The following is a 25,932-nucleotide window of genomic DNA, read 5'->3' as shown; positions in this document are numbered from 1 at the left end:
TTGTCATAGAAGCAGAGCTGTGCTGTGGACAGACACAGCTTGATCCTCCTATCTGTGGCAGCACAGAGGTGGGCGTGTTGTGCCAACATTCATTTCTCTGAAATCCCTGCCACTGTAAATAGATGAAACATGCTCGAAGTAGCCGTGCACATGACACTGGTGAAGAAGTGTCTTCCTCACTGGCTGCAGGAAAACTCTGCTAAAGCACGCACATTCTGCACAAACACAGGGCTACTTTTGTGCATTGTGTGGACAGAAAAGAATTGTTTTGGTCACCAGTTTTCTGATGTGCTTCTACTTCCTGCTGACAAAATACTTGGGGTCAGAATTTCGTCTACAGGACAAATGCAAAGAGCAAAGCGATTGCTGTCTAATACAATAAAATTTCCCAGAGTATGTGTCAAGAAGCCTATCCTGCCAGTCTAAACTGATCACCTCTTTCCATGTGTGTTCTGTACCAAAAAAAACCAAGTTTCTCTAAGCTCTGTGTGTCTTTGGATTCATGGGTAACTGTAGAATTCACAGATTTATTGTAGTTTGGTGCAGTGTTTAATTACCTTTCCTATTGCACTTCAAGCTGGAGGTCTTCTCTGCCAATGACTGACTCAAAAGTGGGGTGAGTCTTTGTTGTAAGAACTTTGAGAGACTGTTTTGTGTCCTTTTCTCCCTTCAGAGTGTGGTGGGCTCTTAAAGGCTGAAGTACAAGCTAAGGATCTGTATTCTCATGCTCAGTTTGGGGACAACAACTACCCAGGTCAAGCCAACTGTGAATGGGTGATTGTAGCTGAAGATGGTTATGGGGTGGAGCTAATATTCCAGATATTCGAGATAGAGGAGGAGGCTGACTGTGGGTACGACTACATGGAGATTTACGATGGTTACGACAGCACTGCACCCCGTCTGGGACGCTTCTGTGGCTCGGGGGTAAGCCATGATAGTGGTGATTTCAGAGGGATCACTGAGGGTGGCAAGGAAGTATCCTCATACCGTTTTTGGAGAGGGGCAGCTGTCACAAACTGGTACTGAGAATGCTTTGTGGCTGGGTTTTGCTTCTTTCCTTTCCTCAGGAGATCACAGCCATTTTATCTGTTACACAGTGTTGGCTGGAAAATTCTTGCTGAATGACTGTCCTTTTTAGCCCATGAGACTGCCATGCTGCTGTGTCCCAGCCCTGCCATCAGAATGTTGTATAAACGTGGGAAATGGCTTCCAAAGGCCAGTTTCATCCTCTGTTGCTTCCCGTCTCAAGCCAAGTTATGTTGTGGCCATGCTATGGCAAGGGTGAACGGTGGAGGGACTTAGAGCTGTGTGATGCTTGCTGCCTTTAGGATGGCATGCTGTCTCCTAAGCTGTCACCTGCATCCTCATTACCAGGAGTGATTCTAACATGAGTAATGGTGTGTGGTTTATGAAATCAGAGGGATTGTGTTGGATTTTTCTAGGCCTTCAGCAATGAAATGGAGATGTTTCTTATTGAATTTAAAGAGAGACAATCAGGGACCAGGTATATGGAAGAAGTTCTCCAAAACTGGGGAAATGGTCTGGAAACCAAGGCAAAGGCAGAACAGCTTGGTGTGAAGAAGCTCAGGGCAGCTGGGTAGTAATCTACCTACCTGCACACTGATGAATGAAGAATGGCTGGGAAAGGGAAGCACAAGGAGATTGCAGCAGGTTGCAACAGTGTGGGACATAACCAGAATTGTCATGTGAGATAAGTACCTGAGTTATTTGAACCCTGGGAGAGCATCAGCTGCCAAACAGGTTCCAGTTTTCTCCTGAAAAGACAATGACAAATTAGAGTAAACCTGAAGACTGGAATGAGGATATTCAAGGAGGCCTGTGAAAAAAGTAGCTGGAAGGACTAGGGTTGTAGAGTGAACTGACATCAGTCTTCAAACATAAAGAGCAAAGGAATATGCTTAGGAAGGCAGATGAGGGCAGGAGGTACTGAGCATTCAAGTCTTCGTGTTTACTGGCCAATCTGTCTTCACTGTGGGCCTTAACTCTATTGTCATGGTGCAGTTATTTAGTCTCCATAATTGATCACTGTGTACTGTCTTCTTCCCTTTTCTGCAGCCTCTTGAAGAAATCTACTCTGCAGGGGATTCCATTATGATTCGATTCCATACAGATGACACCATCAACAAGAAAGGATTTCATGCCCGGTACATAAGTACCAAATTTCAGGATGCATTGCACATGAGAAAATAGTTTGACTCCTCCTCACAGACATTTCCCATCTGAAGACTGAGACATTTAACTGTGATCTTTGTCCTTTTTTTTTTTTTAAAGCTTCTGTGCACTTGGCCAAAAGCAGTGTACATTATTTTCTGTAACTAAAACTAAATCCAGTTTCAAAGGTTTGCCTCTGCAATTATTAGCATGACCCTTTCTTGTTAACCCACCCAGGACCAAAAAAATTGTCTTTAATCATACCAGCCAGGGCATAAACATTGTATTTTGCACAACTTGCCATGGGGCTGAATGAAGACTGAACTTGAATTGAGAACAGCCTTCATCTCTTGCATATCTTGTTTCTAGGTGACATTTCCCAAGCATCCACATGAGCTGTCTGAACGTATTTTCTGGAGCAAGTGTTTTGGACAGCCATCTAGTAGGATTTTTTCAAAGGACTTTGTGAGCCACCCACTCTCCCCTACCTGCCCCAACTACTCTGTGCAATAAGAGAACAACCAGATGGCTGTGCCTGCATCAGTCTTTCTGTCCTCTCTATTATTGTCTTTTTTATTGTTGAGTGGAGAGCAAGGCAGGGGACAGGGACAGTCTCTTCTAGCTACTTAGATTCCAGGCAATGAGGAGGACCCAGTATTTGGTTTGTAGTAATTGTCATGGTATATGTTGAATAGAAGTACTTCAATGCAGTGCCCAAGGCAAGGGTGGTGGCTGACACAGAAATGCTGTGGTGGGATGCAAGGCAAAGCTGTGTGATGATGGCAAGGCTTAGTAACAGGAGTGCTGACAGCATGCTCCAGGTACAACCGCCGTGCAAGGCAGCCCAGAGGACTGTGGCAGCAGTCCAGGCCCTATCTTAAATAAGGAATCTCTCCTCCTCACTCCACCCGTGCCTGCTTTCTCAGCCTTCTTTACACTGCTTCCTTTCTGTACTACCACTTCCCTGTGAACCCTTCCTTTTCACAGCGGAGCTGCTCTCCCCAGGGCTCCCTCCCACAACCTAGGAGTGCTCTGCAACTTCAGCTGCCCAGAACATCTCGCTGAAGAAAACGCTGGGGCGGGGGAAGTCAGGGCATCCCTGAGGCAGAAGGACACAGGCCATGCTACAGGTCAGCTTTGGTGATCTCTGGGAACCTGTCAAACATGCAAGCTGCAGGCATGGGGCTAGGAATGGAAGAGTTGTTCTGGTTTCTGCTTCCTCCCCATTTGTCACTGGTGCATGGCCCAGTCTCTTGACTTCAGCAAGGGTGCAAGTGAGATGGTGACTTGACTTAGAGCACTTAGAGCTATAAGGCTCAGACATGTTCTTGTTTGCTTGTGAGAGCTACCCAGCCACAGGCTTGAAGAATTAACAGGTGGCTTTGTGCTTTTTTCAGGAAAAAAAAAAAAAAAAAAAAAGTGTGTTTTGGGGGAACCACTGTAACTGAGCAGTTGACATGGGAGGAAAAAAAATACTTAACTATGAATGTTTCATTAAGGCGCTCATGGGCAATTATGAGCTAAAAGCTGAGGTATGTTAGCTTTAATAAACTATTTATAATCCAAGGATTATTATGTTTACATAACCATTGTGCTGTCAGGCTTTGGAGTGGCACCTCCTCTCTTGTGTATGACTGTGGAGAAGTGTGGGGCCAGTGCCACTGTCTGGAACAAACAACAATCCTGGAGATAAGGGCATTTTCAGATGGATAATAAGTAGACCCAGCCCTCTCCAGAAATCCTTGAATAGAATATGGGCCAAGTATTGTGAATACTAGGAGAAGTAAATGCATGAAAATATTTTCTTGCTTAGACCAAGAAAAGTAAAGTAATTTATACATACAGAGGATTATATGTATATAAAATGTGCATGTAGAAGACCAGTAGTCAAAGCCTTAATGAGTGTAATGTGAACAATACTGTACCATTGACTATAGCTTTATTGCAGGCTGTATAAAATCATGTTATCTCTATTTTAGTTTTGGGTTTTTCATTTGCTTTATTTTAGCACTGCTTTGTTTATTTTTTCAAATTTTGTGGCCTTTTTACAGGCAAGACCTCTGATCTCAAGCTGTTTGACCATGCAGGTCTGGGGAAGTGAACTCTGCTAGATGGGGTGTGTGTTTGTCGTTCTCTTCTTTGCTCCAGTTGAAGCAAAATTACAGTAACTCAGGTCTGGACATAAAAGTGTGACATCAATCCCTGTGAAACAGAAGCAAAGTTTCAGGTGAAAAGCAACAGTTCAAGTTTTCTGACCTTTTAGTGGCAGCAGTGACTCTAGAGAAAAGTGACTGTAGCAGGTTCCCGTGTACATTAACATCTCTTTTCCATGTTCTGGTAATTTCCCATACTCCCTAGACTGGTTTGATGCTGATGCTTGCAATGTGGTTTGACAGATCTATGACACTTGTTAGTTCATCCAGGTGTCTTTTGTGACAGTGTGTTCACAAATATTGTACTGTGCATTCCAACCAATGATCTATGTAGAATATTTCTGCTGTACTGACTGAACTTTACAGTCAATAATTCTAAATGAGTGAAATTTTCTTAAGAAAAAAAAAAATTGTCAAACCCTCTGATGTGTGAATATGTATTCTGGTCTTTGTGTGGTTTTACATTTCACTAACTGAAATAATTTTTAGAGGGGGAGAAGAAGAGGGTGTGGGGACAATCACAAATGTACCTGTGTCCAGAACAAATCTCTGCATTCATTAAAGACTGTGGATTCAGTTGTACATTCTGTTGTATGCCTGCATTTTCCACTTCCTCAAGGAGAGGAAATTTCTTATTACATTCCTTGTTCTGCCACGGGTCAGAACAAGGGTCTGTTCTGTTGTTTGGGTCTACTGCTAATACCAGGAAAGAACTTTCCTGTGGGCCTTTAGGAAAGGAATTGGCTGTTGCAATCAAGGGAGCATTTAGAAAGTGGGGCAGAGAAACAAGTTGGCCAGCCAAAGGGCTACACTGTGTTGCTGCTACATGTGTTGCTCACACTTTATGGCGCTGAGATGCAGGTCTGCAGTGGTAAATATTAGGGATCTGGGAATAAGCCCATAAATATTTTTCAAAGGACTAGCTCATTTGCTACACTACAGCCTATGGCCTTCAGCAGCAGGTGCCAAAGACCCAGAGACTTGAAACTCCTGTGTGAAGGACAGCAGGATAAGGCAGATGTTCCTTATTGCAAAGTTTTAGTCCACCATCCATGGCAGCAAAATGCTGCTAAGGCAGCACCTAAAGTGCTTTTCTTCCTCTTTCTGTCCCTGCTTGCTAAGGACCATGTCTGTGTTCTTTTCCTAATTCATTTATGTTCCACTACCCAAAACAGTTCTGTGGTGTGTGTCACAGCTACCCAAACCTTCATGGTATCTGAATTTCCTCCCAGCTGTTCCCAAAGGCAAAGCAGCAACGGAGATGAAGTAAGGAATAAGCACGCCCATGTAGCCTCCTGCACCCGAGTACTTGGCACAGTATGACCCAGTGGCACAACTTCAGACAAAGAATGATGCCTCAGACCAGACAGACTCATTGGTCTCAGCATCAAGCCAGTAGAAACCCTCCGCTTTGTCCTGGCATTTCCAGCAAGTGCTCTGGCAGATGAGGGGTAGCCTAAGAAAGCAAAAGCAGGATTCCCCTCTGTGCCTCATTTTAAGAGCAGTCTTAGGGCCACAAGCTGCCTTATTTGCCATGCAGCTGGTAGAGAAGATAGGGAGGCTCCAGTGCCCTGAAGCCCAGCTTCCCAGGCGTGTGCCAGAGCCTGGAATGTTCTGGGACCCAGCCAGTTTGTCTGAGTCAGCCCAAGAGAAATGCCATCAACTCTTCCACTTTGCAGGTCCTGCAAGTATTAGCAGGAAGAGAAGCTTATCCTAAAAGGAGCACTAACCCTGGCATTGGGCAGTCTGCTGTTACTGCATGCAGGGATTTTTTCATGGAGAAGCGTGGAATGGTGAGTGGGATTTGGATCTGTGCATAGGAGTAGTGGGGGGAGGTCAGAAAGCAGGAGAGGTGAGGCCACTGGACCACCTATCTATTGATTGAAGAACTCCATGGGAGTGTTTAACCCTCCTGTTCTCTGCCCCAACCAGATCAATCAAACTCATCACTCCTTCATTAGCTCTGCCTTTCCTTACAGTGCAAGAGATGATTTCAAATACCTGCTTGGATTTTAGCATCTGCCCCCAGCCTTTCTGTCCTGGAGGTATTGTTGGGTTTTAGGGCGGTTGGAGCAAAGAGGAGGTTGGTGCCCTAGATTATGAAGCGGACCTCTGCAAGGTCATTCTCATGGGCAGGTGTCAAGAGGACACTGTCATTGTTCCAAATGACACAGCATTATTGCATCCAGCGTAGGATATGTTGAATATTATCCCCTGTGTGTTATTTATCCCCTGAGCATGTCCTGTATTCTGGAGCTCTTTAGTAAGAGAACATTTTCTCACTGCCTTGTGCTTCTCATTCAGTTGTTTGTGAATTGTTGATAGATGTTGTTTGTCACGGTTTTGTTCATTGCCTCAGATGAATCAGCATCCCAGTGGGCAGGAAGTATATGAATATGAATCATCCCCTCTAAGACCTCTGGATGTAAGTAATTTTTAACTTGTTCTGAGCAAAGCACACATGCTGCTGAGTTGCAGGACTGGCTCTAAGGGCAGCCTTAGACAAATGGAAACCTCAAGGTAATCTCCTCCCCATTGTGCCTGGGTCTCATACATTACTGCTGTTTCTGCTTGCACATCTGTCCATTTGTTGCAATCCCAGAGAAGTAGACAGCAATGCATTGCCATTGTTTTAGAGTAGACAAGCATTAGAGCTGTAGTCTTCATGGGAAAAATGGAGGGACAAGGAGGGATGGACCTGAGATGTGGGCAAATGTGATATTTCCATTAAAGTAACGCTAAACATTTCCAAAGGAGGTGGGAATTCTTGCACACTGTTTTCTCTGCAGTACTCACATGGTCTCTGAGTGCCTTGTGACAACCAATCACAGGAATTACATTTTGTCACTAGGACTATTATATGACCCTGATGCAGGGGACAAGAAGTATCTATGTAAATGAAGATCAAGACAAGCACAACAAACTGAACATCCAGACACAACCAAAGGCCACAGGAACAAAGAAGCCCAGGAGAAAGTAATCTGTGGTGGAATATTTTGATGAAAAGCATCTGGTCTCTTACTGAAAGAAAGGCACCAAATTGTAGCTGGAGGTGGAAATAAGACACACTACCCTCTTCCTAAATTAATTCATTTTAGTAAAGAGCATCTAAATCCTTTCAGTGATACTGATGGTAGAAAGGAGCTGCCAGAGAGTTGGTTGCAGTCTCCAATGCTCAGGTAAGTGATCTCCTTGCAACAGTCTGCAAAAAGCATGAATGCATTCTTTTCATTTCGCAGACAGGCTGCAGGACACCTTTCCCCTCCAGCACCGTCAGCCTTCCAGACTGGTGGTGTGCTGTGACTGCTCTGGAGCTCCTTGCAGGCAGCAGCAGTGAGCACAGTGGATGACAAAGGCAGGATCCTTACCCAAGAGGGACAGCCCTTCCCACAGTGTGCTGACCATAGGCTTTGCAGACCTACACTGCACTGCAGCAGCAGATGTGGGCACTGCCCCAAATTAAATAACAGCTCAAATCTTCATAAACAGTTTTTTGTTTATTGGATCATGAATGTACACACATGCAGAACTGTCCATCTACAAAGCAAGGTCTTGGTGGGACACGTGCTGCGGGAGCAGCCACGGGAGCTGTGCTGGTGCGAAAACCAGCTGTTAGATGCAGCCACTGTGCTCAATGATCCTGTGACAGAGCATCAGTGCAAGAGGCTGCAGTGTCACCCAGGGCCTCCTGTGGTGTGGTGGAGTTCTGGGAGGCTTCAGAGGTTTCTAGTTCGTGCCCATGTTTGGACTGCCTTCCTGAAGGCCTGGGAAAGGTGGGCCAATGCTCCTGCTGTTGATTTTAGTAAAGAAGATGTGAAGGAATAGCCAGCTTCAGGACACTGGAGAGTGGTTCAGTGCTTTTCAGCGGGGGACAGCATAGAGCTGGTAGGCAGGAGGTACATTGCCTGTACCACTCAGAGTTGGGGTTATGTTGAGCTCCTGGGGATTGACAACAGACTTCAAAGTAAACTTCTGCAAGATGGTGGCTATGAGCAAGAATATCTCCATTCGTGCCAGGCCCTCTCCTGGGCATATTCGTTTTCCTGAAAGTGAAAGCAGCAAATAGAACTCAATGGATGTTTCTGAGTAGAGCAGAGTTTGTACTAAGCAGCTGTGTTGCACAGCTTTGTTTACTGCACACGGCCATAGCAGTGAGACAACTGTCAGGGTTATCGAGGACTTTTTCTAGAGAAGAATTTGTTGGCAAAAGACCCCTGACAGTTTGGATGGGTGTGTGAAGGAAGAACAGGAGCAGGAGAAGACTTAACTGTGTAGAGGACATCACAGGAGTCAAGATGAGAGAGAGCAGGGTGACGTAAAGCACAGGTGAGAAAGTGGAAGGTTGCACCTATTGATAGGTGAATGGTTGCATGTAGCCTAAGAGGTACTTAAAAGGTGCTGGGGAAAAAGTGGAGCTGTCACAAAAAGATTTGTTCAGGACAACTTGGGTGGTTGTGTAGGAAGTTGACAGGTATTTTTGTGCCAGTGGATCCCATTCACGTCATTGCATTGACAGTTCCTAGCAGGAGATGTGTTAATTTGTCAGGCCTGACGAAGATGGGAGGAGATGCCACTGGAGATAGGAGCAGTAGGGAGGAGTTGTCCAGAGAGCAGTGAGCCCCAAGTAAACACCAGTAGGACTGTGTTGGGAAGAGGCAGTTGTGTGTTGCAGGGAAAGACAGGGTGGTCACCAGAGGAGGAGGCTGACAGAGAGAGGAAAAGAGCAAACCTGTGCTTTACCTGCTGAGAAGGGCATGAAGAAGTTGCTCTTCCTAAAGCTGCCGTTCTTATTCAAGAAATGTTCAGGATTGAACTCGTGTGGGTTTGGAAACTCTTTACTGTCATGGAGGACAGAAGCGAGGACAGGGAAAATCGTGGTGCCCTGAAGTAACACAAGAAGAGCAGAACATGAAAGGCAGGCAAATTAGATCACTCAATTGACTGCCTGCCAAGTTGAGATTGTGCTTCCCTGTATAACCCTACCAGTGCCTTTGGTTTCCCTTTGGGGACCTTTCTTTAGAGGAGGCAGCTTTAGGGAGACCCTACTGAATGTCACAGCAGTTGTTGGCTGGTCTTCCTGAATTCTCCCTCTTGTCTCCAGAACATTCATCCTCACCTTGCTCTGGTCATCAGGGGACACCCCACCTAATTCCTCTCTTTCTTCATCTTTCACAAAAATAAGTTTGTAGATGCACCATACCCCTTCTTTTCTTTGAGTCCAAAATATCAAAAGCAGACAAGGTTGTGGAAAATAAGCTCCTGTGGAATTCCCCTCTCCTCACACATTTCTCCTGCCACAATCCTCTACCTTCCTACTTCCTGGCCAGCCATTAACAGGGGGCTGGAGTATTCAGCAGCAATGACACAAGAGTTCTCTGCTGGTAGCTCTGCAGTTCTCTGGGTCCTGCCTTATGATTTTACACAGAGAGCTGAAAATCACACCACCAGCAGCCCACATACTGCTGTTTCCCAGCTGCCTACAGTCACCCAGAAGAGCAATGAGCACTGGCGCAGCGGGCCAGGCCAAGCCATGGGCTGCTCCAGCCCACCAGCCTGCCTCTGGGAGTGGCCAGCAGAGACTGCCTCAGGAAGTGTGCTAGAACAGAGCCAACAGGTCTGGCTTGTTCCATTCAATACAAACATCACCTACAGCATTTTGTGGCTCGGAGTCTTTCTGTGCTCAATAACCAGCAACTGACTTTGCTCCCAAGCATGTGCACAGGCTATCCTGAATGGTGGTGAGCTGCTCCTCAACTTTGCTGCCTTTTGTGTGAAGAATCACTGCTCTGGGTGTTTGTGAAACCACTGTGCTTCCAGCATAGCATTATTAAAGCAAATGTTAAAGCTGCAGAGCAAGGGTACAAAAGTGGTGGTCAGAGCTACTAAAACGTCTTGGCCCGTGGAGCATCAACAAGGAAGTGCAAGTCAGCTACAGCGGCTGAGGATAAAACCCTCACAATGGGCTGGGTGAAAACAAGGTCAGGCCACAACAGTTCTAACTTGTAGCTTGTAACTGACAGCCTAAGAACTGCTGAACTTGAGGGAGCTGACCTTAGGAATGACGTAGTCTCTGAAGCTGGTGTCTTTGGTCACAGTGTGAGGGAGAGCCAGGGGGATAAGAGTGATGAAGCGCTGGATTTCATGGACCACAGCATCTGTGTAGGGCATCTGGGTCCGGTCAGCCACACAGGGTTTTCTTGATCCTCCCACTACCTGGTCAATCTCTTCTTGAATTTTCTCTGTCATGAGGAACAAACCATCAAATGGGTAAATAAAACCAAACCTATCTAAGTAGGTTGCTGCAAGCTATTTACAAATCACAGATGGCAGGAGCATTAAGTTGGTTTTGATGACTGGAACTCCACTGCTGCCCATGCAAAGAAAAGTCTCCTATTGATTTGGCTAAAGAAAGATGTGGACACAGTCACGTTCCCAGAGAGAGAGAGAGATAGAAAGAGAGAGATGAAGGGAAGATCTGGGAGGAGGATGTGGTGTTAGTCATGTGCCCAGCCCAGGAGAACAGCTAGAGAGGAAGAGGTCACAAACTGGTACCTTGTATCTTTGGATATTTGAGAAGAAGCAGAAGCCCATATCGTAGAGTGGTGCTAGTTGTCTCAGTTCCAGCAAGGAACAAGTCAAAAGCGCTTGTTATCAGGTTCTTCATGTGGAAACTGGAATTGGGATGATCTTTCTCCTAAGGAAAAGGCTTTGTTTTTCCTCTGGCTGAGCTGAGAGAAGCGGCCCTTTCTCATGTCATCCCAGACCTTCCTTTTCTCCTAGAGCTGTGGCATTTCTCTGCCAAGGTGCGGCAGCCATCTGGGGCATTGCAATGCTACCTTGAGCAGTAAACTCAATACCAGCTTTCTTTTAAGCTGTGCACTGAATGGCACTCTACTGCTTGTTTGCTGTGTCAAATGCTTTCCAGTGAAAGAACTGCAAGACCAGACTGAAAAAGCCCCTTTGTTTTGTTGAAAGCAGAGGAAGCTCTCCCTCTTCAAACAGCTGCAGGTAGTGGTGGCTGGTGAGCACGCAGACCCAGAGCTAAAAGCCCTAATACAGGCACTATCTGGGGTATTGTTGCTGTTTTCCTATTGCACAGCTGACTGGGAAGGGGTTATCCCCATGTCTCTGTTACTTATGAGAGGGAAGGACTCAGCATAGGTGTGTTTGAGGACAAGCTGGGGCCATCTGTCTCCTTACCTCCTGCATTTTGCAGAGGAAACAGTCGATGAAATCCTGAGGGGAGCTGGGATCTAGGGAGGCTTGGTGCAACTTCACCTCCTCTGCTACAAAGGCTTTTAGAGCATCAAATTCTGCAAATATATTGTTGTGCGGGCCAGGCAAGTAATCCAGGATATTTGAGAACATCTGGTAGAGCTGGAAGGAAAGAAACAGGAAGGTCCCTAGTTTGACATTTGCCTCATCTTTTGATATCACCCAAAAGCCCAGGAAAGCCACAACCCTGTCAATTGAGCCAAGCAGAAGGACTATGAGGCTGGGCAGTCTGGCAGGGCTTGCTTAGTAGTAGTAGTAGTAGTAGTAGTAGTAGTAGTAGGAACCTTAGAAGTGGAGAAGAAAGGTGTCCAGGACTATTGGGAAGCTGCACTTAGCTGGCAAAGCCAATTCCAGCTTTGGTGAGGGATTTTCTTGCTCTTGAATGAAATGCCTTCAGTGCAGCAGAGAATTGATAGGATCCTACTTAGAAGATTGAAATGGAACTTCATTGGGAAGGAGGCCTCCTACTCCCCTGGGAGAATGTTGCCACTGTGAAATGCCTACTGAATGTACCTGTCCCCAGCGGGAGTTCATCATCTCAAAGATGTTGTTCATGTTGCTCATCAGAGCCAGGAACTTCTTGTCTTTATAGTCGTATCGTTTCCCAAAGACAATGGAGCATATGACATTGGAGACAGAACAGCTCAGCATGAAGGTTGGGTCAAAAGGTGTTCCTGTGATTTCAGAAAAGTTACAGACTATTAAAAAAAAACCCCATGAAATGTTGTACGTCTACTTATGGCTACTGTGGGTAATCTGAACTCTGGTTTTTAGTGGAAATACCTGATCAGTCTCTGAGTGACACAGAAGGGTCCTTCAAACAGAACAAAACATGATCACAAAATTATTATGACTTCGTAATGAGGGGTAGCTGGTGCATGGACCAAATCCATAAGAACTTCATTCCATGCTAAAGCTGTGAGCTCCCTTAATACAAATATAAAATATATTTTTTTCAAATATAAAATATATTAAAAATGGACTGTACCCTTTGTTTTGTTGATCTCTTCCAGCAAGTAGTCAGATTCCTCCTGTATCCTCTCTTCAATGCTCCTCTTCCCCATTCCAAAGTTCCGCAGAGTGGTGAGAGAAAACCGCCGGACTTGTAACCATAGCTCATTGTTGCTAAAAACAATCCCTGCAGAAGAAGGAAGAGGAAAGATCTGTCTTGGCCATGCTGCATGTGAGAGAACAGTGGCTCATGGTGACAGTGAATCCTGTCCCTGGAGAGCACTGACATGGTAACGTCACAGTGTACTGTGGTTTGGAGGTTCTGTAGTCCAACTGCCTGCTTTTGACCTTCTCCACTACATGCCCAACATCCTTGTGAATAATTCATCACTCACCCATACAGAATTTCCCTTGCTGCAGCCTGTGGCTTGCCATTTCCCTGCCCATCTTTGAGAGCAATCTGGCTCCCCTTCTCTGCCACCTCACACCCTTTGAGTGGCTGTAGCCTTCTCTGGCTTCCCCTCTCCAGGTGGGTTGCACCCACCCCTTGCAGTTTTTCCTCATGCAAGGTACACTCCAGCTCTAATCTGCTGAACGCATCCTCAGCCCTTCCCTTCTCCTTCAGAAGGTGCTCAGTCAGCAAACATACCTAATCCATTGTTAGTCCTGTCTCCAATTGGCATGTGTCCTCTGGCAGCAAACTCATCCGCACGATCGACCAAGGCTTCTTTCACCACATCGTGTCCGTGCAGCACCACCACTGGGTCAGAGCCCAGGTGCACTGTGAACACGGGTCCATACTCTTCGCTGAGCTGTAAAAAGGCAAGAGAGAACATGGCCATGGAGCAAATAGTGAGGAAGAGTGGGAAAGTCTCCTTGCTGCTGCCTCCCACAGCAGGCAGTTAGCCTCACACATTGGTAATACCAAGACTTCGTTCTCTCGTGATAAATGTGGCTGTGGTGATGGATCCCATTTATCAGGCCCTGAACAACGTGGCAACAGCAATGAGGGAAAGCAGCTGCAATCCCCATGACTTTTCTGCTCCTCTGGAATGACAAATTATCGAGCCATAGTCACAGGTTGACCCCATGCACAGGTCCCACACATTTCTCACCCACAGCAGAAAGAGAGAAGAAGAAGTGGCCTTACCTTCTGGAGGGTTTTGGTCATGTTACTTGGTTTCACCTGCAGCAGGTTACCTAGAATTGGAAGGGGAGCTGGTCCTGGAGGCATCTTCCCCTTTCCAGACCTTCCTTTCCATGCTGCAAAGGAGAGCAGGCAAGCAATGCAAACCAGGAGGACAACGGTGACTCCTCCCAGGAGCTCCATTTTCGTCTGTGGCACAAGAGGGAGTTACTCTGGCTGTCAGAATCTGAGTTTATATACCAAAGGTCTGTGTTAGCTCAAGAGCAGGTTTTGGGTCACATGGCTGTGTCAGTCAATGTTTGCTAGTCAATCATTTGTTAGATTGCCCTGTGTTATGAAACTTAAGAGTTTTATTGGTATTAATTATTCATTGCAAACACACCTTATCACAAACAACTGCAGATGCCAACAGAGATTAGGAAATCTGTGATGTGCTCATAAAACTTGTTTTGTTTTACCTAGATTTAATTGTTAAAGGAATCATGCTAGGGGTACGCTCTCCTACTGAGGCACTCACAGATATTCACTGTCACAAGAGCATCTTCCAAGTACTTCAGTGACATTTGGGTTTTCTGTTCTTCAGTATTGATTGTGCAAGCCCTCAGTGGTATGAACCATCCTTCATTGTTCCTGAAATCTTCCTGATGTTATTAGTAAAGTTCACACTGCATGCGATTTGCCAAAGGACATGCAACTGTGTTTTCCTCAGCAACTGCACAGCAATAGCCTCAGTCTCTCTCTCCCTAGGGGTGTCTGGCTTCACAAGAGAGGAAAGTATAAAATATCTATCCAGCAAGGCTAGAAAGGTCTGCAGTCATGACAATAGACAAGAAAGGACTTGCTGGGTGAGACAAAATGAAGATATCAGAAAAGGGGATGAGACTTTTGAGTCTCTGACCTCTTCAAGGACTCCTAGAGAAGAAAAAGAGAAAAATAGCAGAGAAGAGAGAAACCCAGAACTTGAGAAAGTCTGTTGGAAATGGCTTTCCAAGCTGGGACAGAGATGCACTTGTCCGAGGCTGGGTATAGGCCATGGCAGCCTGGCAACTAGTCCTTGCACTTACCAAAGCAGCTCATCCAACCTACTGCTGGAAGATGACATGCGCAGATTCTTGTTTTGTTGATGTATGACTCCACTCTGAGGAACTAGTGCCCTGCAACTTCCCTAGGTGCTGTGGGAGACAGCAGAGCATGTCTGGTGTATTGCAAGGGATTAAAAAAGAGCTGGAGTCTTCCTGCCCAAGACTGTGCAGGGCCTGCGTACTGGTGGTCCCAAGGACAGTGGCAAGGGCTGCTAGAAACAATCCTATGGGCTGTGCTCAGCTTGTTCAATCTGGCCTTAACCCTCCATCTCTCCTGAGCTGTGACACATTTGCAGGCAAAACTAATCAGAAGGTGTTGCAAGGATAGGGGATGTGGGAATTGGTGGGAATTAGCAAGAGGCCTGGGTAAACCGACTGCTTTGTTGGGTCATGCTGTGTTTCCTGCCCAGCAGTGTGTAAATCTGAGTTTCCCTTTCATTCAGAGGAGCTAGTGAAGATCTCCATCCCTTGCAAAAGATTTTGTACCTTCCCTACAGAAGGGAGTTCTAAGTCATCGTTGTTCTCTTGGATAGGTGCAATAATTTTCTAATTATTAATTTTAAATCTTATTTTACTTCTTAGAGAGCCATACTCAATATTTAGGTGGAAAAACTGAATTGCCAACAACTTTTGGCTAGTTGCTGGTCTGCTGGCCAAATTCCTGCATCAGCTCAGATACTGTCAGGGCAGTTCATGGAAGTTCATGTAGCTTCATGGACTTTCATCTAATGAAAGTGAAGTTATGAGAGTTTGCACTTCCACATGAAGTAGCTGCCAGCTAGCAGCATTCATGACCTTACCACCTTGTCTACAAAGTTCCCTTTTTCCCGTGACACTCATTGGTCAGACTAGTGGTCCACAGAGAGGTTTTCTTCACTTACCTTCATCCTCTGCATGTCTTTCCTGTCTGTGGTGGTCTTGGCTGCTATCTAAACTGGTTCTTACAGCTGGGTCACTGTAATGCATGAGAACTATCAAATGGGTGAGGAAAAGATTTCTGAGGAAGAGAGACCTGTGTGTTTCATTTCAGCTAGACTGCTTTCTGCTTTCCACTTTCCATAACAACTTCTTTCAAACAAAACATTTCATTTCCCTGAATTTCAGGCTCATTTGAAGAGCGTCCCATCCCTACATACTCAAACACAGCTATTTGGTGTCTGTGTAGGAACTAGGAAAGGGCAGTTACCTGAAACCGTTCTCAACACAGGTACTCCTTGGTAGATCTACAGCACTCCTGGGGTTGTTGCATATAGAATTATTCTTCAAGTCCATGTAGACATTTTTGCTGTCAGCAGAAGTAAAGTATGGATGGGTTAAAGTATAATGAAAGTACTTCCCTATAGCTCCAAAGTACTTTACTGATTTTACCCAATTATCAGCAGGTAATGCAATCAAAGGAAGCATTTGGCAGTCATTCAGTGCTAATGCAATTTGGGCATGCACAGTGCTCAGCTTCTAAAGAGATGAAGCCTCCCTCCCTGCCAAAGTCCAAATGTTTTCCCTACGTGTCTCTCGACTGTTACTGTGCCTAGGCAGGCACTGTGAGGATCACAGTTGGTTCATGAGGGCTGCTCAAGCCTCAGCCATGCAGGCAGCCTGCCAAGATCCATTATCTCCCTCTCCTGTTGTGCAGAGCTGCTGACAAGGTCTTACACTTTGTGGAGCAGACGTCTTGGTTGGTGTTGCTGTAGAGCAGGACGGGAACGAAAATTACTCCAAATCAAAGGCAAAGAGAATGAACTCCTTTATTTCAAATGCACCGCCCTATTTATAGAGAACATCGTGCGGACTAATTTCATTGGTCTTAGAGTAAAACATCTCACACCATTGGTGTGCAGTGAATGATGCACAGTAGCAGAACCTATCTATAAACAATGTGAACAACCAGATAGATTAGAGAATTATTTACATTCTTTCCCAGCTGTCTCCCAGGCTCTCGCCTGGTTAGAAAACCTTCTCTTTTTCTCTCTGACTGAACTGAGAATATCCACAGGTTGCTGCATGAAATTAGCAGAGGTAGGCACAGTGACATTCTTGACCAGCTGGGATCATGGCATCTTGTAGAGCTGTGCAGCAAAGATGGGCTGTGGGCTGAGGGGGAAGAGCAAAGGAAATGCCCCCCTCACACTCAGCTGCTGCCCACCCACCATGCCTGTGATGAGGGCTGGCTGGGGCCAGTGTACTGATGCTGTACAGTGCTGTGCAGACATCCAGGAGCTGAAGGGTCTGCTGAGGGCAGAAGTGTAAAGACATTCACAGTTCCATTGCATGAATGCAGAAACATGCATGGTAAGATAGACAACAAGGCATTCACTTGGTGTGACTGCCTGATGTGTGGCTGGGGAGAAGACTTTTCATGACACCTTGCACTTAGAGGCAGGCATTGGTTGCTGACACGCAGAGTTTTCTCTGGGATCACAGAGGCTCCCCTTGCCTGTGTTTCACACCCATCTCAGGGGCCCATATGCCAGTTTTTGGGGGTAGGGGTCCCAGAGAGCAGACCATCCTGCCACTTAGCTGCCAGGCCTGAACCAGTCCTGCAGCTATCCCCACACAAACACACTGCAAACAGGGCTGTAAGTCCACAGCCAAGAGTGTTTATGGGGAGTCACCACTGTTTAGTTGTGCAAAGCCTTCTGAGCTCCATGATTTCTCACAGATTTTATGTGGAGGGTTCTTTCTGTGCTTTTATGTCAGCACCCTATGTTTGGCATTTGTACCTGTATAATCTTTAAAAAAGAGCATTGTCACTGTTTCTTGCACTCATGCCATGTATTGAGCAATTAGAGCAGCAATAGGGTGCATGGGGAGAAGCAACCAGATTTCCTACGTGTCCCAGCCATGGGAAGAACTCAAGGCAGGAAAGAAGCTTTGAAGACCCTCCTGGGGCTCTACAGTATGAATACAGACCCATCTCTTGACATTAGCTCAACTCTTGCCCTTTGGTTTTCTTCAAGGAGTGCAAGCAGACTCTGCTGAGTTCAGGTGAGGGCAATGAAAGGTGTTAAGCTGCTGGGCTGGGTCCACCTGGGCACTTCAGGGATTTCTGGTCCCAGCTGGCTCCACAAATTAAAAGGACTAGGCTAAGAACCTAGCAAGAGAGTAGGGTGGGTGTTGTAGGGTGATCTTGGGCTGCATCAGAAGCTATGCTCTTCTGGGTGTTTCTTGGTCTCCTGACTTTGGTTCTGGGGGCTCATGTCAGTGTTTTTTCTGATCCCACCCTGCTGACTTGTGGCCAAAAGAGCTTACAGCTCACCTTACCTCCAGGCTGGGAAGGGAATGCTTCATTTGTGTTGACTACTTGGGGTGAGGCAATACCAAGAGGTATTTTTAGCCATATATTTGCCCAAATGTAGAGGTGCATGGAATGAGAAGAAAGGAAAAGGTTTTGATGTGAAGTGCTGTTGAACTTCACTGAAGTTCTCTGCATCTTGCATAATCAGGGGGCTGTTTATATGACACAGCAGTCAAGGACTTGGTGAAGTGCTGTGCCTGGATCTCGATGTCTTGGCTGCTGGATTCTCTTACTGCTGTTCCAGACCCTAATACTGTCTAGGTCCCCATTTCCTAGAGAAAGGATTATAGTGGGTCTAATCTGCAATGTGGGACTCTGAAGCCCCTGCTGTTGTGTCCTCTTTCCCTAGATATTGAAGGGAAGGCACATGCTCTGCAGAATGACTCTGGCTGTGGGCTCTTGGTATCAGGGACACCAGATGGCTCCAGGAAAGTATCGATCTCTTATGCTGGCTGTTATGTCTTTGAATGGGTGAGTGGCCTTAGGGATTCTGCTAGGACTGTAACTACTGCTGCTCTGGCTGCCCTGACTGGTGTGGCTTTCTCCTAGGATCACAATTACCTTATACTGGTTGGGCTTGAAGGAACAGATGCTGCTGGGCAAAAGGTTCTTCATGAAGAGACTCTGCTCAGGTGCCCTGTGGACCTTCCTGGTAAGACACAAGCACCTGTCAGAACCTTGTGGTGGTGATGAGTGCCATTCATTTCAGATGGCTGTTCCTAGTTAGTTTAGGGGCCAGGAAAGGGGACTTACTGCTGTGCAGAAAACTCCATGGAAAAGGGTTTGGACTTAGGAGCCACCAACTTGCTAGGGACTTGTGCCTCTCTGCAGGGTCAGCAGGTGAATATGTTCATTTTGTCTCCCAGCCATATTCTGACTACATGAGTACCTACAAGTTCAGGGAATGAACTGGAGACTAGGTACGATGATTTCCTTAACTACCAAGAGTTGATCTAGAATGCTTTATCTTGACAGATCCGATGTAAGTCCAGTTTCCTGTAAATGGCCTCAGGGGGATTCTCTGCTTCATGGAAATGCAGGTCCATCCTGAGCAGGCTTCCATGCCAGATCCAGGCCATGTGTTTGACCCTCACCTAACTTTCACTTCCCTTGATTTGAATGCAGAGTCACCAGGACACCTTCAACATGTGTCCTTCATGTCTTTACTCCCCTGCTCTTGTGCTTTATCTGCAAAGACCTGCTGTTTTTTCCAGCCCTGGATGCTCCAAGCAGTAGTGTCTGTTTGGCTGTTCCCAGCCAGGACCGGCTGCCGTGTGCCTCCCTGCCCATCAGCCAGGGAGACTGTGAAGCACGAGGCTGCTGCTATGACCCCAGAGACAGGGTGAAGCCTTGCTACTTTGGTAACACAGGTAAGCCTGGGCAGCTCTTCTCCCTCCCTCCAGAGCTGCTGCAAAACAGGATTTCTCACTTTGCTGGCAGGGCAAGCCAGCACTTGGTGTGTACCACTCCTGCAGGTGGCTCAGGGCTATGTTTTTGGCTGCCAAGAATATCATGTCCCAGTGAAGTGTCCAGCATTTTCCACTGTATTGCAACAGACCTGGTTTTATGCCCAGCATCGGTGTTGTTGTTGGAGCTGGTTGCACTTGTCTTGCCATGTTTAGCACTTGTTCTGTGGATTTAAGGCTGGACAGCTTGCAGGACTTGCTGGTCTTCTCTTGGTTGTGATGTTAAGGCTTCCTTTCCATCCCTCTTATCTCTGAGCTCAAGACTGATTATATCTTTTTCTCCAGTGACAGCTCTTTGCACACCAGATGGCCAGTTTTCCATTGCTGTTTCTCGAGATGTGACCCTGCCACCTGTTGCCCGGACTCAGTTCAACTGGCCAGTGGACACAGTACTGGCTGTGTCCCTGTCCTAACAAACAATGCCTTTGTTGTGTACCAGTTTCCACTCTCTGCCTGTGGCACTACTTTTCAGGTAAGAGCTGCAGCTGTTGCTATGCTGGAAGAGCTGGAACAACCTGACATGACTTTGGCTGCTTAATGGACATCCTACAGACTTCCACAGGCCAAATGCCATTCTCCAGCCTCATATTGATCCAGCCTGACTTTACCACAGTGATGGTGCCTGTGTGTCATTCCAGATGACTGGAGACCGGGCCATATATGAGAATGAGTTGGTGGCAAGCAGGGATGTGAAGACTGGGAGCCTTGGCTCTGTCACTAGGGATAGCATTTTCAGGTATGACCCTGGGGCTGATGTTGCTGGGTGTCACTGTGTTCAATGTCACTAGAGAAATTCCTGCTTGTCACAAGCTCTGAAGTCACATGAGGGCACTGGAGTAGATAAAGACTGGTATATCGCTAATTAGAAGGAATAAAGCTGGTATTGATCAGTGGCAATCTGCAGATTCTCAAATCTAAACATTAGCGAGAATTTCAAGTATTTGTTTATAGGAAGTGTTGGAAGAAAGGCGATATAATAACAAATTATAATTAAAAAGGGGATATTAATATAATTAAAGGAGATGATAGGTTGCCACATTGGAGAAAGGAGGTATCAGAGTGGCTTTTCTTATTTGCCTGATTTGGAGCTTTCCTTTCCCACCAGGTTACATGTGCGATGTACTTATTCCATCAGTGGGACTTCCATTCCCTTGAGTGTTCAGGTCTTCACGTTGCCACCCCTCCCTGCTGTGTCCCAGCCAGGTCCTCTGTCTTTGGAGCTCCGTGTTGCATCCGGTAGGAGAAGTTTGCAGGACCTGCTCAAGGCTCTTGGTGCAGGGCTTTGGTGTCTGATGAGTAACAGTGGATTATTGTTGGGTTAACCCAGCACTGCTTCCCTGCCGTGGTGGGAACTTACTGATATGGCTATAAAGAATGCCTATTCCTGTTTCTTCCTGCTCTTAAATGGCTCTTGGCTTTCTTCTGTCCCAGATGGAAGCTATACTTCCTACTATACAGACAGTGACTATCCTGTTGTGAAGACTCTGAGAGACCCTGTTTATGCAGAGGTCAAGATCCTTCAGAGAACAGACCCAGACCTGATTTTAGTTCTGCACCACTGCTGGGCCACACCAAGCACCAACCCCCAGCAACAGCAGCAGTGGCCAATTTTGGTGGATGGGTAAGTGACTTGTAAAAAACTTTGGGTCAGGAGAATAACTTGCTCTTTTTCACTGCTTACCTTTCCTCCTCAGGTGCCCTTATGCAGGGGATAACTATCAGACACAGCTGATGCCTCTGAGTTTCACCTCAGGACTACTGTTGCCCTCTCATTACCAGCGTTTCACCCTCTACACATTCACCTTTGTGAACTCCACTTCCCATGAGAAACTCTCTGGGCTGGTAAGATCCTGTCCTGCCTAGCTTTGTATTGAGGACAAGTAAAATGTGTGAACAATAAGAACCACTTCATGACTATGAGTCTCTTGGCCTCCTTGGGGAAGTGGGGCAAAGACTACGAAAAAGCCCTGCTGAAACAGAAGGGGAGAGGTTGATGCCAAAAACCTGATTTCCTGAAGTGAATGTGGTAGAGGTAAGAGACATCACTTTTGGAGTGTGACAGAAAATGTGACTACTAGAAAGGTAGTAGTTTACTTAAGCAATTGTAAGCTCATCTGGTGAATTACCTTAGGGTGTGTGCTCTAGCTAAGCAAATCAATATTCTCTAAACTACATTTCCTGGCCAAAATGACTTGGAAATAAACTTTGAGTAACTTTTGAAGCATCTGGGCTCTGAATCTCATTGAGCTCCCCCAGTTTAGTCACATGAAATTCACCCTGCCTTGTACTGTTTGCTCAGCGCTCCTGGAATTGGCTAATACTCAAAATTGGTCTCAGCTGTATTTAACAAGGTTAAATTGGCTAATACTCAAAATTGGTCTCAGCTGTATTTAACAAGGTTCCCAGTGAAGTGGTGCCCGGGCAGTGGTATTGCAGGTGTCAGGGAGAAGTGCTGTAATGCTGGATTGGACCGAGTTTGAAAGTGTATGGTATAAAGGTTTCAAAGCCACCTTGGGGCGGACAGCAGAGGGCTCCAAGGCTACAGCCTGATGTGAAACAAGCCGAACAGACCTTCCTGCCTTCCCCCTTAAGGACCAGGACCGTGGGATGGAGCTAACTCTCCTCTTAGCAGCCCATATGATGCTGTGGCTTTGGATTTTTCACTAAAACAGTATTGGAAACAGACCTTCTTGCTGATTGCTGAATAGCACTTGCAGAACACCAAGATTTTCTCTTCATTCTGCTGTATCTCAGCCCCAAGTGAGTAGGCATGGGATAGGCTAGAACTGGGGAAGTAGCAGAGCTGACTCAAAATGGCCAATGGAATATTCCATGCTGCACGATTTTATGCTCAGCAGTGAACATCAGCATAGCTGATGCCCCAGCTGCCTGGGCACTGATCTGCCTGTAGGAGCAGGGTTGGTGACTTGCCTTTACATCACTTGTGCTTTAGGTTTTTTCTTCCCTCTCCTCCTCTCCTTCACTTACTTAACTGTCTTTATCTCTCCAGCTCCTGGTTTTCTTGCTTTTGCTCTTCCTCTTCTTTTTCTGCCCTGCTGGGGGGCAGAGTAGGGGCTGTGTGGGCGCTTAGCTGTTGGCTGGGGTCCATGCATCACACTAGGATATCATGAGTCTCCAGACAGTGCCTGAAGGATTTCAGGCTGTGATCCATTTTTCTCTAGGTGTACCTGCACTGCAGTGCTTCCGTCTGCCATCGGTCTCTAAAGGAGTCCTGCATCGCCACTTGTCCTCCCAGAGTCAGTAAGTGTCCTGGCCTTCTGCTCCCTATCCCAAGCGGCAGCAAGGGCCTAGTCTACAAGCTGGGGCGTAGGAGACCTGTAGCCTAAGGAGTAATTCCCTTGAGGCATGGATAGCCTGACAAAGCATTTCCTGCTCCTTTCCACTGACTAAGGGCTCTTCTTATGCCAAAAAGACGGAGGTCTTCGTGGCCCTTAGCTCTGTGTGGGCTCACATGGAAACTGTGCCTTCAGAGCTCCCTGTGTGTTGTGAAGCTGACCTGGGCAAAGTTTGCTGACCTTCAGGGCTATACCTCTTCTTACCTACAACCTTCACGTTGCTCTGTAGGGGGTAAAAGGAGTGCTGAGCATCCTTTTCAGGAAGGTACTTCCCATGTCTCCAGCAAAGGCCCTGTGATTTTCCTCCAGGATGAGCTAAGACAGGACACAGCCAAGGACGGCCTTGGTAAGTGTGGCAGCAGAGCAGGGGAAAGGGGCTGGTCTAAGGCTTTTCCACAGAAAGGCTGAGCCCCTAAGGCATCCCTGTGCCTCACTGGGAGCATTAATTGGGGTGTCTCTCCCCACAGGAATGGCTGTGCATGCTGCAGCCCCCTGGGCTCTGGGATTTGCTGCTGTGGCAACTGGGACAGCTCTGTGTGTGGTGCTTGTGGTTTCTGTGCTGTGGCAAAGGAAGGTGTCAGCCATGCATGAAATCATTGGATTGCAATAAAGTGATTGTCAAACCCATTTAGTTGGTGGTCCCCCTTCCCCTGGAGACCCTAACTGTAAGACTTTATTTGCAAGGCAAAAATTACCCCAGTGGCTGTGCAAGATTTCCAAATGCTCTGAATTCATCTCACTCTGGAATTCTTCTGCTCTGGGTTTGGAGTTATGTGTCTGCCTTGGTCAAACTGGAGACCTTGTCAAGGCCTGGGCTGCAGACTGAGGCAGGATTGGTGCAGGGTGGTGTTGGCATTTCTGTTAATGAATATAGTGGCTTTCAAAACTAGTGACCTAGGCTCCATTCCAACACTGAGAAGTGCAGCAAAGCTCACTAAAAGCAGATTCTGCAGCTGCTTCTCTGGAGATGCAGAGCAGGTATTTTGACTGTGCCAAGGAACTGGGAATTGCCCACTTGTCCCTAAGTCACTTGGTAAATTAGGGCTGTGCTCATGGGGCAGGACTGGAAAGCAAGGATGCCAAAGCACTACACCAATGGGCCTTGCTAACGATGCTGTGCGTGAACTTGCCTTTCTTGCCCTAGAAACAGAAAAGGGTAGGTGACATTTTTCTGGTGAATGAGAACATGGAAACTTCATATCAACTGGAAAAAAAAATAAAAGGGCCTTGGTGATTTGAAATTCAGGAGAAAGAAAAAATCAAACTTTACTAAGAGCTTACTCTTAAGCCTTCATGTGACAGCAGACAGGAGTCTTCAAAGGTCTTGGATTAAAGCTAATTTGACATCGCTGTTGGCATAAAAGTGCTTTTCTTAATTTTTAACTTGTTTCTTTTAGATGATGATAAAAACTTGCCATTTTGAGCATCAGGAGTGGTCCAGTGTGGTGTTGTCCTCCCAGCAGCTGGGCAGCGTCCCTCTTGGCTTTCTGGGGTCCTGGGAGAAAACAGTTACAGCAAAGCTCTCCAGGCAGTAGAGGGGAAACCGGGCTCCACCCCTCCTTCCTGCCCAGCCTGGGGGAGCTCTGGTGCTTGCACTTACACTGAGATCTGCTTACAGCTGATGGAGTACCACTCCTTGAGGAGATGGAAAACTGCTTTTCCCTCTTTTCCTCTAAGGCTTGATTAGAAATTCTTCCTGTTAAGGGCCGGAGAGAAGCCTTAATTGTATTGCTTTGGGGCCTTTAAAAGGGAGGAGTAGCACTTACACGTGGAACCAAAGAACTGATAAGTAGCTTGCTAGAGGCAGCAGATGTTTTTCTTCTTAATTAGGTTCTTGTTGATCCTGTGTGACTGGAGGGTGTTAACGAGTGGTGGGATCTGTGTTATAATTCCTTTCCTATTCTAAGAAACTTCAGGAGTAATCATGTTTTTCCTAGTAGAAATGCTTTTCCCTGTTTCTGTCAGGATAACCAGTGATCTTCATCTTGCATGCTTTCAAAATCTAACCCAAGGAAAAGACTGTTCCAAGCTGTATGGTGGGAGGAAGAAGGGAGATCACAGGCTGGGATCTTCTGAAGATAGGTCAAACAGCCTCTTACTTTGGAGCAGGCCTCTGGCAACTAAATGACCTTGCTACAGGTGTAGCTCTGTCTGGGAAAGCTGAGTATCAACTCATAATGTGCCTCATGACAAGTCTTTTAGTAGCAGTCTGAAATGTTAATTAACTGGGCAATTAGAGGAGTAATATAAACCACACCTTCTCAGTGCACCAGGCAGGGTGCTCTGGGACTGGTTTAATTGTGTGTGTGTAAGCCAAGACCTAAACACCTCCTGTTTGCTTCCTGTGCCTCAGTAAGGGAAACAGAATTACTTGCTTAGAGAGCTCAGATGACTCTGGATGCTGAAGGGGCTGTGAGAGTCAAGTCTCTGCTGCCCTTTGTTGGGTTACTGAACCATCCCAAAGTGGCAGGGAGCTCTGGGTGTGTGTCATATGGGAATTGCATAGAGTGCCCCCGCAGGGACTGTGCCTTTTGGTGCAGAGCTGTGTGTAGGACGCTGGTATGATGCTTAGTGTAGGGTATGTGCAGTGCTAAGTGGAGGTGGGTGAACAAAGGAAACAACTTAATTTCCTTAGCCACTCTGGGGGTCTTCTGTGTTCAAGGCTTGCTACTTGGTCCTCAGCTGTCAAGAAGGCTGTGAGCAGCAATGAGATGGGAGTTGTTCTTCTGAAGCACTGGAACAGGGTGAAAGGCAACCTGGAGGTTTCCTCATCTGTTGCACTGGCCCTGTGTTCATTGCCTGTTCTCCAGTGCCATTGGGGTGTTAGAGGCTCTCATGGCTCCTGTTATGCAATATTTGCTTCTGCAAAAACTGTATTCTTTCCCTTCTACATTCACAGATGCACTTCTGGATAACTTGTTTTCTAGGCCTCTCTTCAGTTGAGTCTCATTGACTTTTCACCATGACTTTCTTTTGAATACCTGTGTGTGACTTCTTGTGCCAGCACCCTCTTTAGCTTCACTCCCTATCACCTG

The 25,932-nt window shown here is 46.5% G+C and overlaps 3 protein-coding genes across 5 annotated transcripts in view; 2 read left to right on the top strand and 1 right to left on the bottom strand.

The window, feature by feature from the left end:
* Positions 1–4,907, top strand: part of TLL2 (tolloid like 2) — an 86,040-nt gene extending 81,133 nt beyond the window's left edge. The window contains exons 20-21 of one of the 2 annotated variants that reach the window (XM_068197455.1): positions 674–924; positions 2,077–4,907. In XM_068197455.1, the coding sequence (XP_068053556.1) occupies positions 674–924; positions 2,077–2,211 (386 nt within the window). In that variant the 3' untranslated portion in view covers positions 2,212–4,907. The remainder of the gene's footprint in view (positions 1–673; positions 925–2,076) is intronic. The other variant, XM_068197456.1, reaches the window with a different exon arrangement.
* Positions 4,908–7,801: 2,894 nt separating this feature from the next.
* Positions 7,802–22,771, bottom strand: LOC137477986 (cytochrome P450 2C8-like). 2 transcript variants are annotated; one of them, XM_068197453.1, is made up of 9 exons: positions 22,730–22,771; positions 13,201–13,363; positions 12,589–12,738; positions 12,114–12,274; positions 11,526–11,702; positions 10,878–11,019; positions 10,377–10,564; positions 9,066–9,207; positions 7,802–8,368 (listed from the first exon to the last, which is right to left on the bottom strand). In XM_068197453.1, the coding sequence occupies exons 1-9, from the start codon at positions 22,754–22,756 to the stop codon at positions 8,187–8,189; spliced, it is 1,332 nt and encodes a 443-aa protein (XP_068053554.1). In that variant the 5' UTR covers positions 22,757–22,771; the 3' UTR covers positions 7,802–8,186. The 2 variants fall into 2 exon arrangements, with proteins under 2 accessions (XP_068053554.1, XP_068053553.1); XM_068197452.1 differs by lacking the exon at positions 22,730–22,771 and adding an exon at positions 13,702–13,922.
* LOC137477985 (zona pellucida sperm-binding protein 4-like) lies at positions 17,538–23,524 on the top strand. The gene is given in 13 exon segments (XM_068197451.1): positions 17,538–18,086; positions 18,425–18,546; positions 18,625–18,727; positions 19,290–19,445; positions 19,827–19,898; positions 19,901–20,013; positions 20,180–20,277; positions 20,647–20,777; positions 20,973–21,162; positions 21,236–21,383; positions 22,724–22,802; positions 23,127–23,243; positions 23,365–23,524. Coding segments are annotated over 13 exon segments (1,632 nt in total). The 5' UTR covers positions 17,538–17,926; the 3' UTR covers positions 23,508–23,524.
* Positions 23,525–25,932: the final 2,408 nt, after the last annotated feature.

The sequence above is a fragment of the Anomalospiza imberbis genome, chromosome 8 (assembly GCF_031753505.1).
Source record: "Anomalospiza imberbis isolate Cuckoo-Finch-1a 21T00152 chromosome 8, ASM3175350v1, whole genome shotgun sequence".
Lineage (NCBI taxonomy): Eukaryota > Metazoa > Chordata > Aves > Passeriformes > Viduidae > Anomalospiza > Anomalospiza imberbis.
This window is presented reverse-complemented; position numbering and strand designations above follow the sequence as displayed.

Coding starts and splice junctions, on each gene's coding strand:
- LOC137477986 (XM_068197452.1), bottom strand. CDS start 13,881: ATGGAGCTCCTGGGAGGAGTCACCGTTGTCCTCCTGGTTTGCATTGCT. Junction 13,364..13,701: donor TGACCAAAACCCTCCAGAAG/GTAAGGCCACTT, acceptor GCCTTTTTACAG/CTCAGCGAAGAGTATGGACC. Junction 12,275..12,588: donor AGAGATCAACAAAACAAAGG/GTACAGTCCATT, acceptor CTGAAATCACAG/GAACACCTTTTGACCCAACC.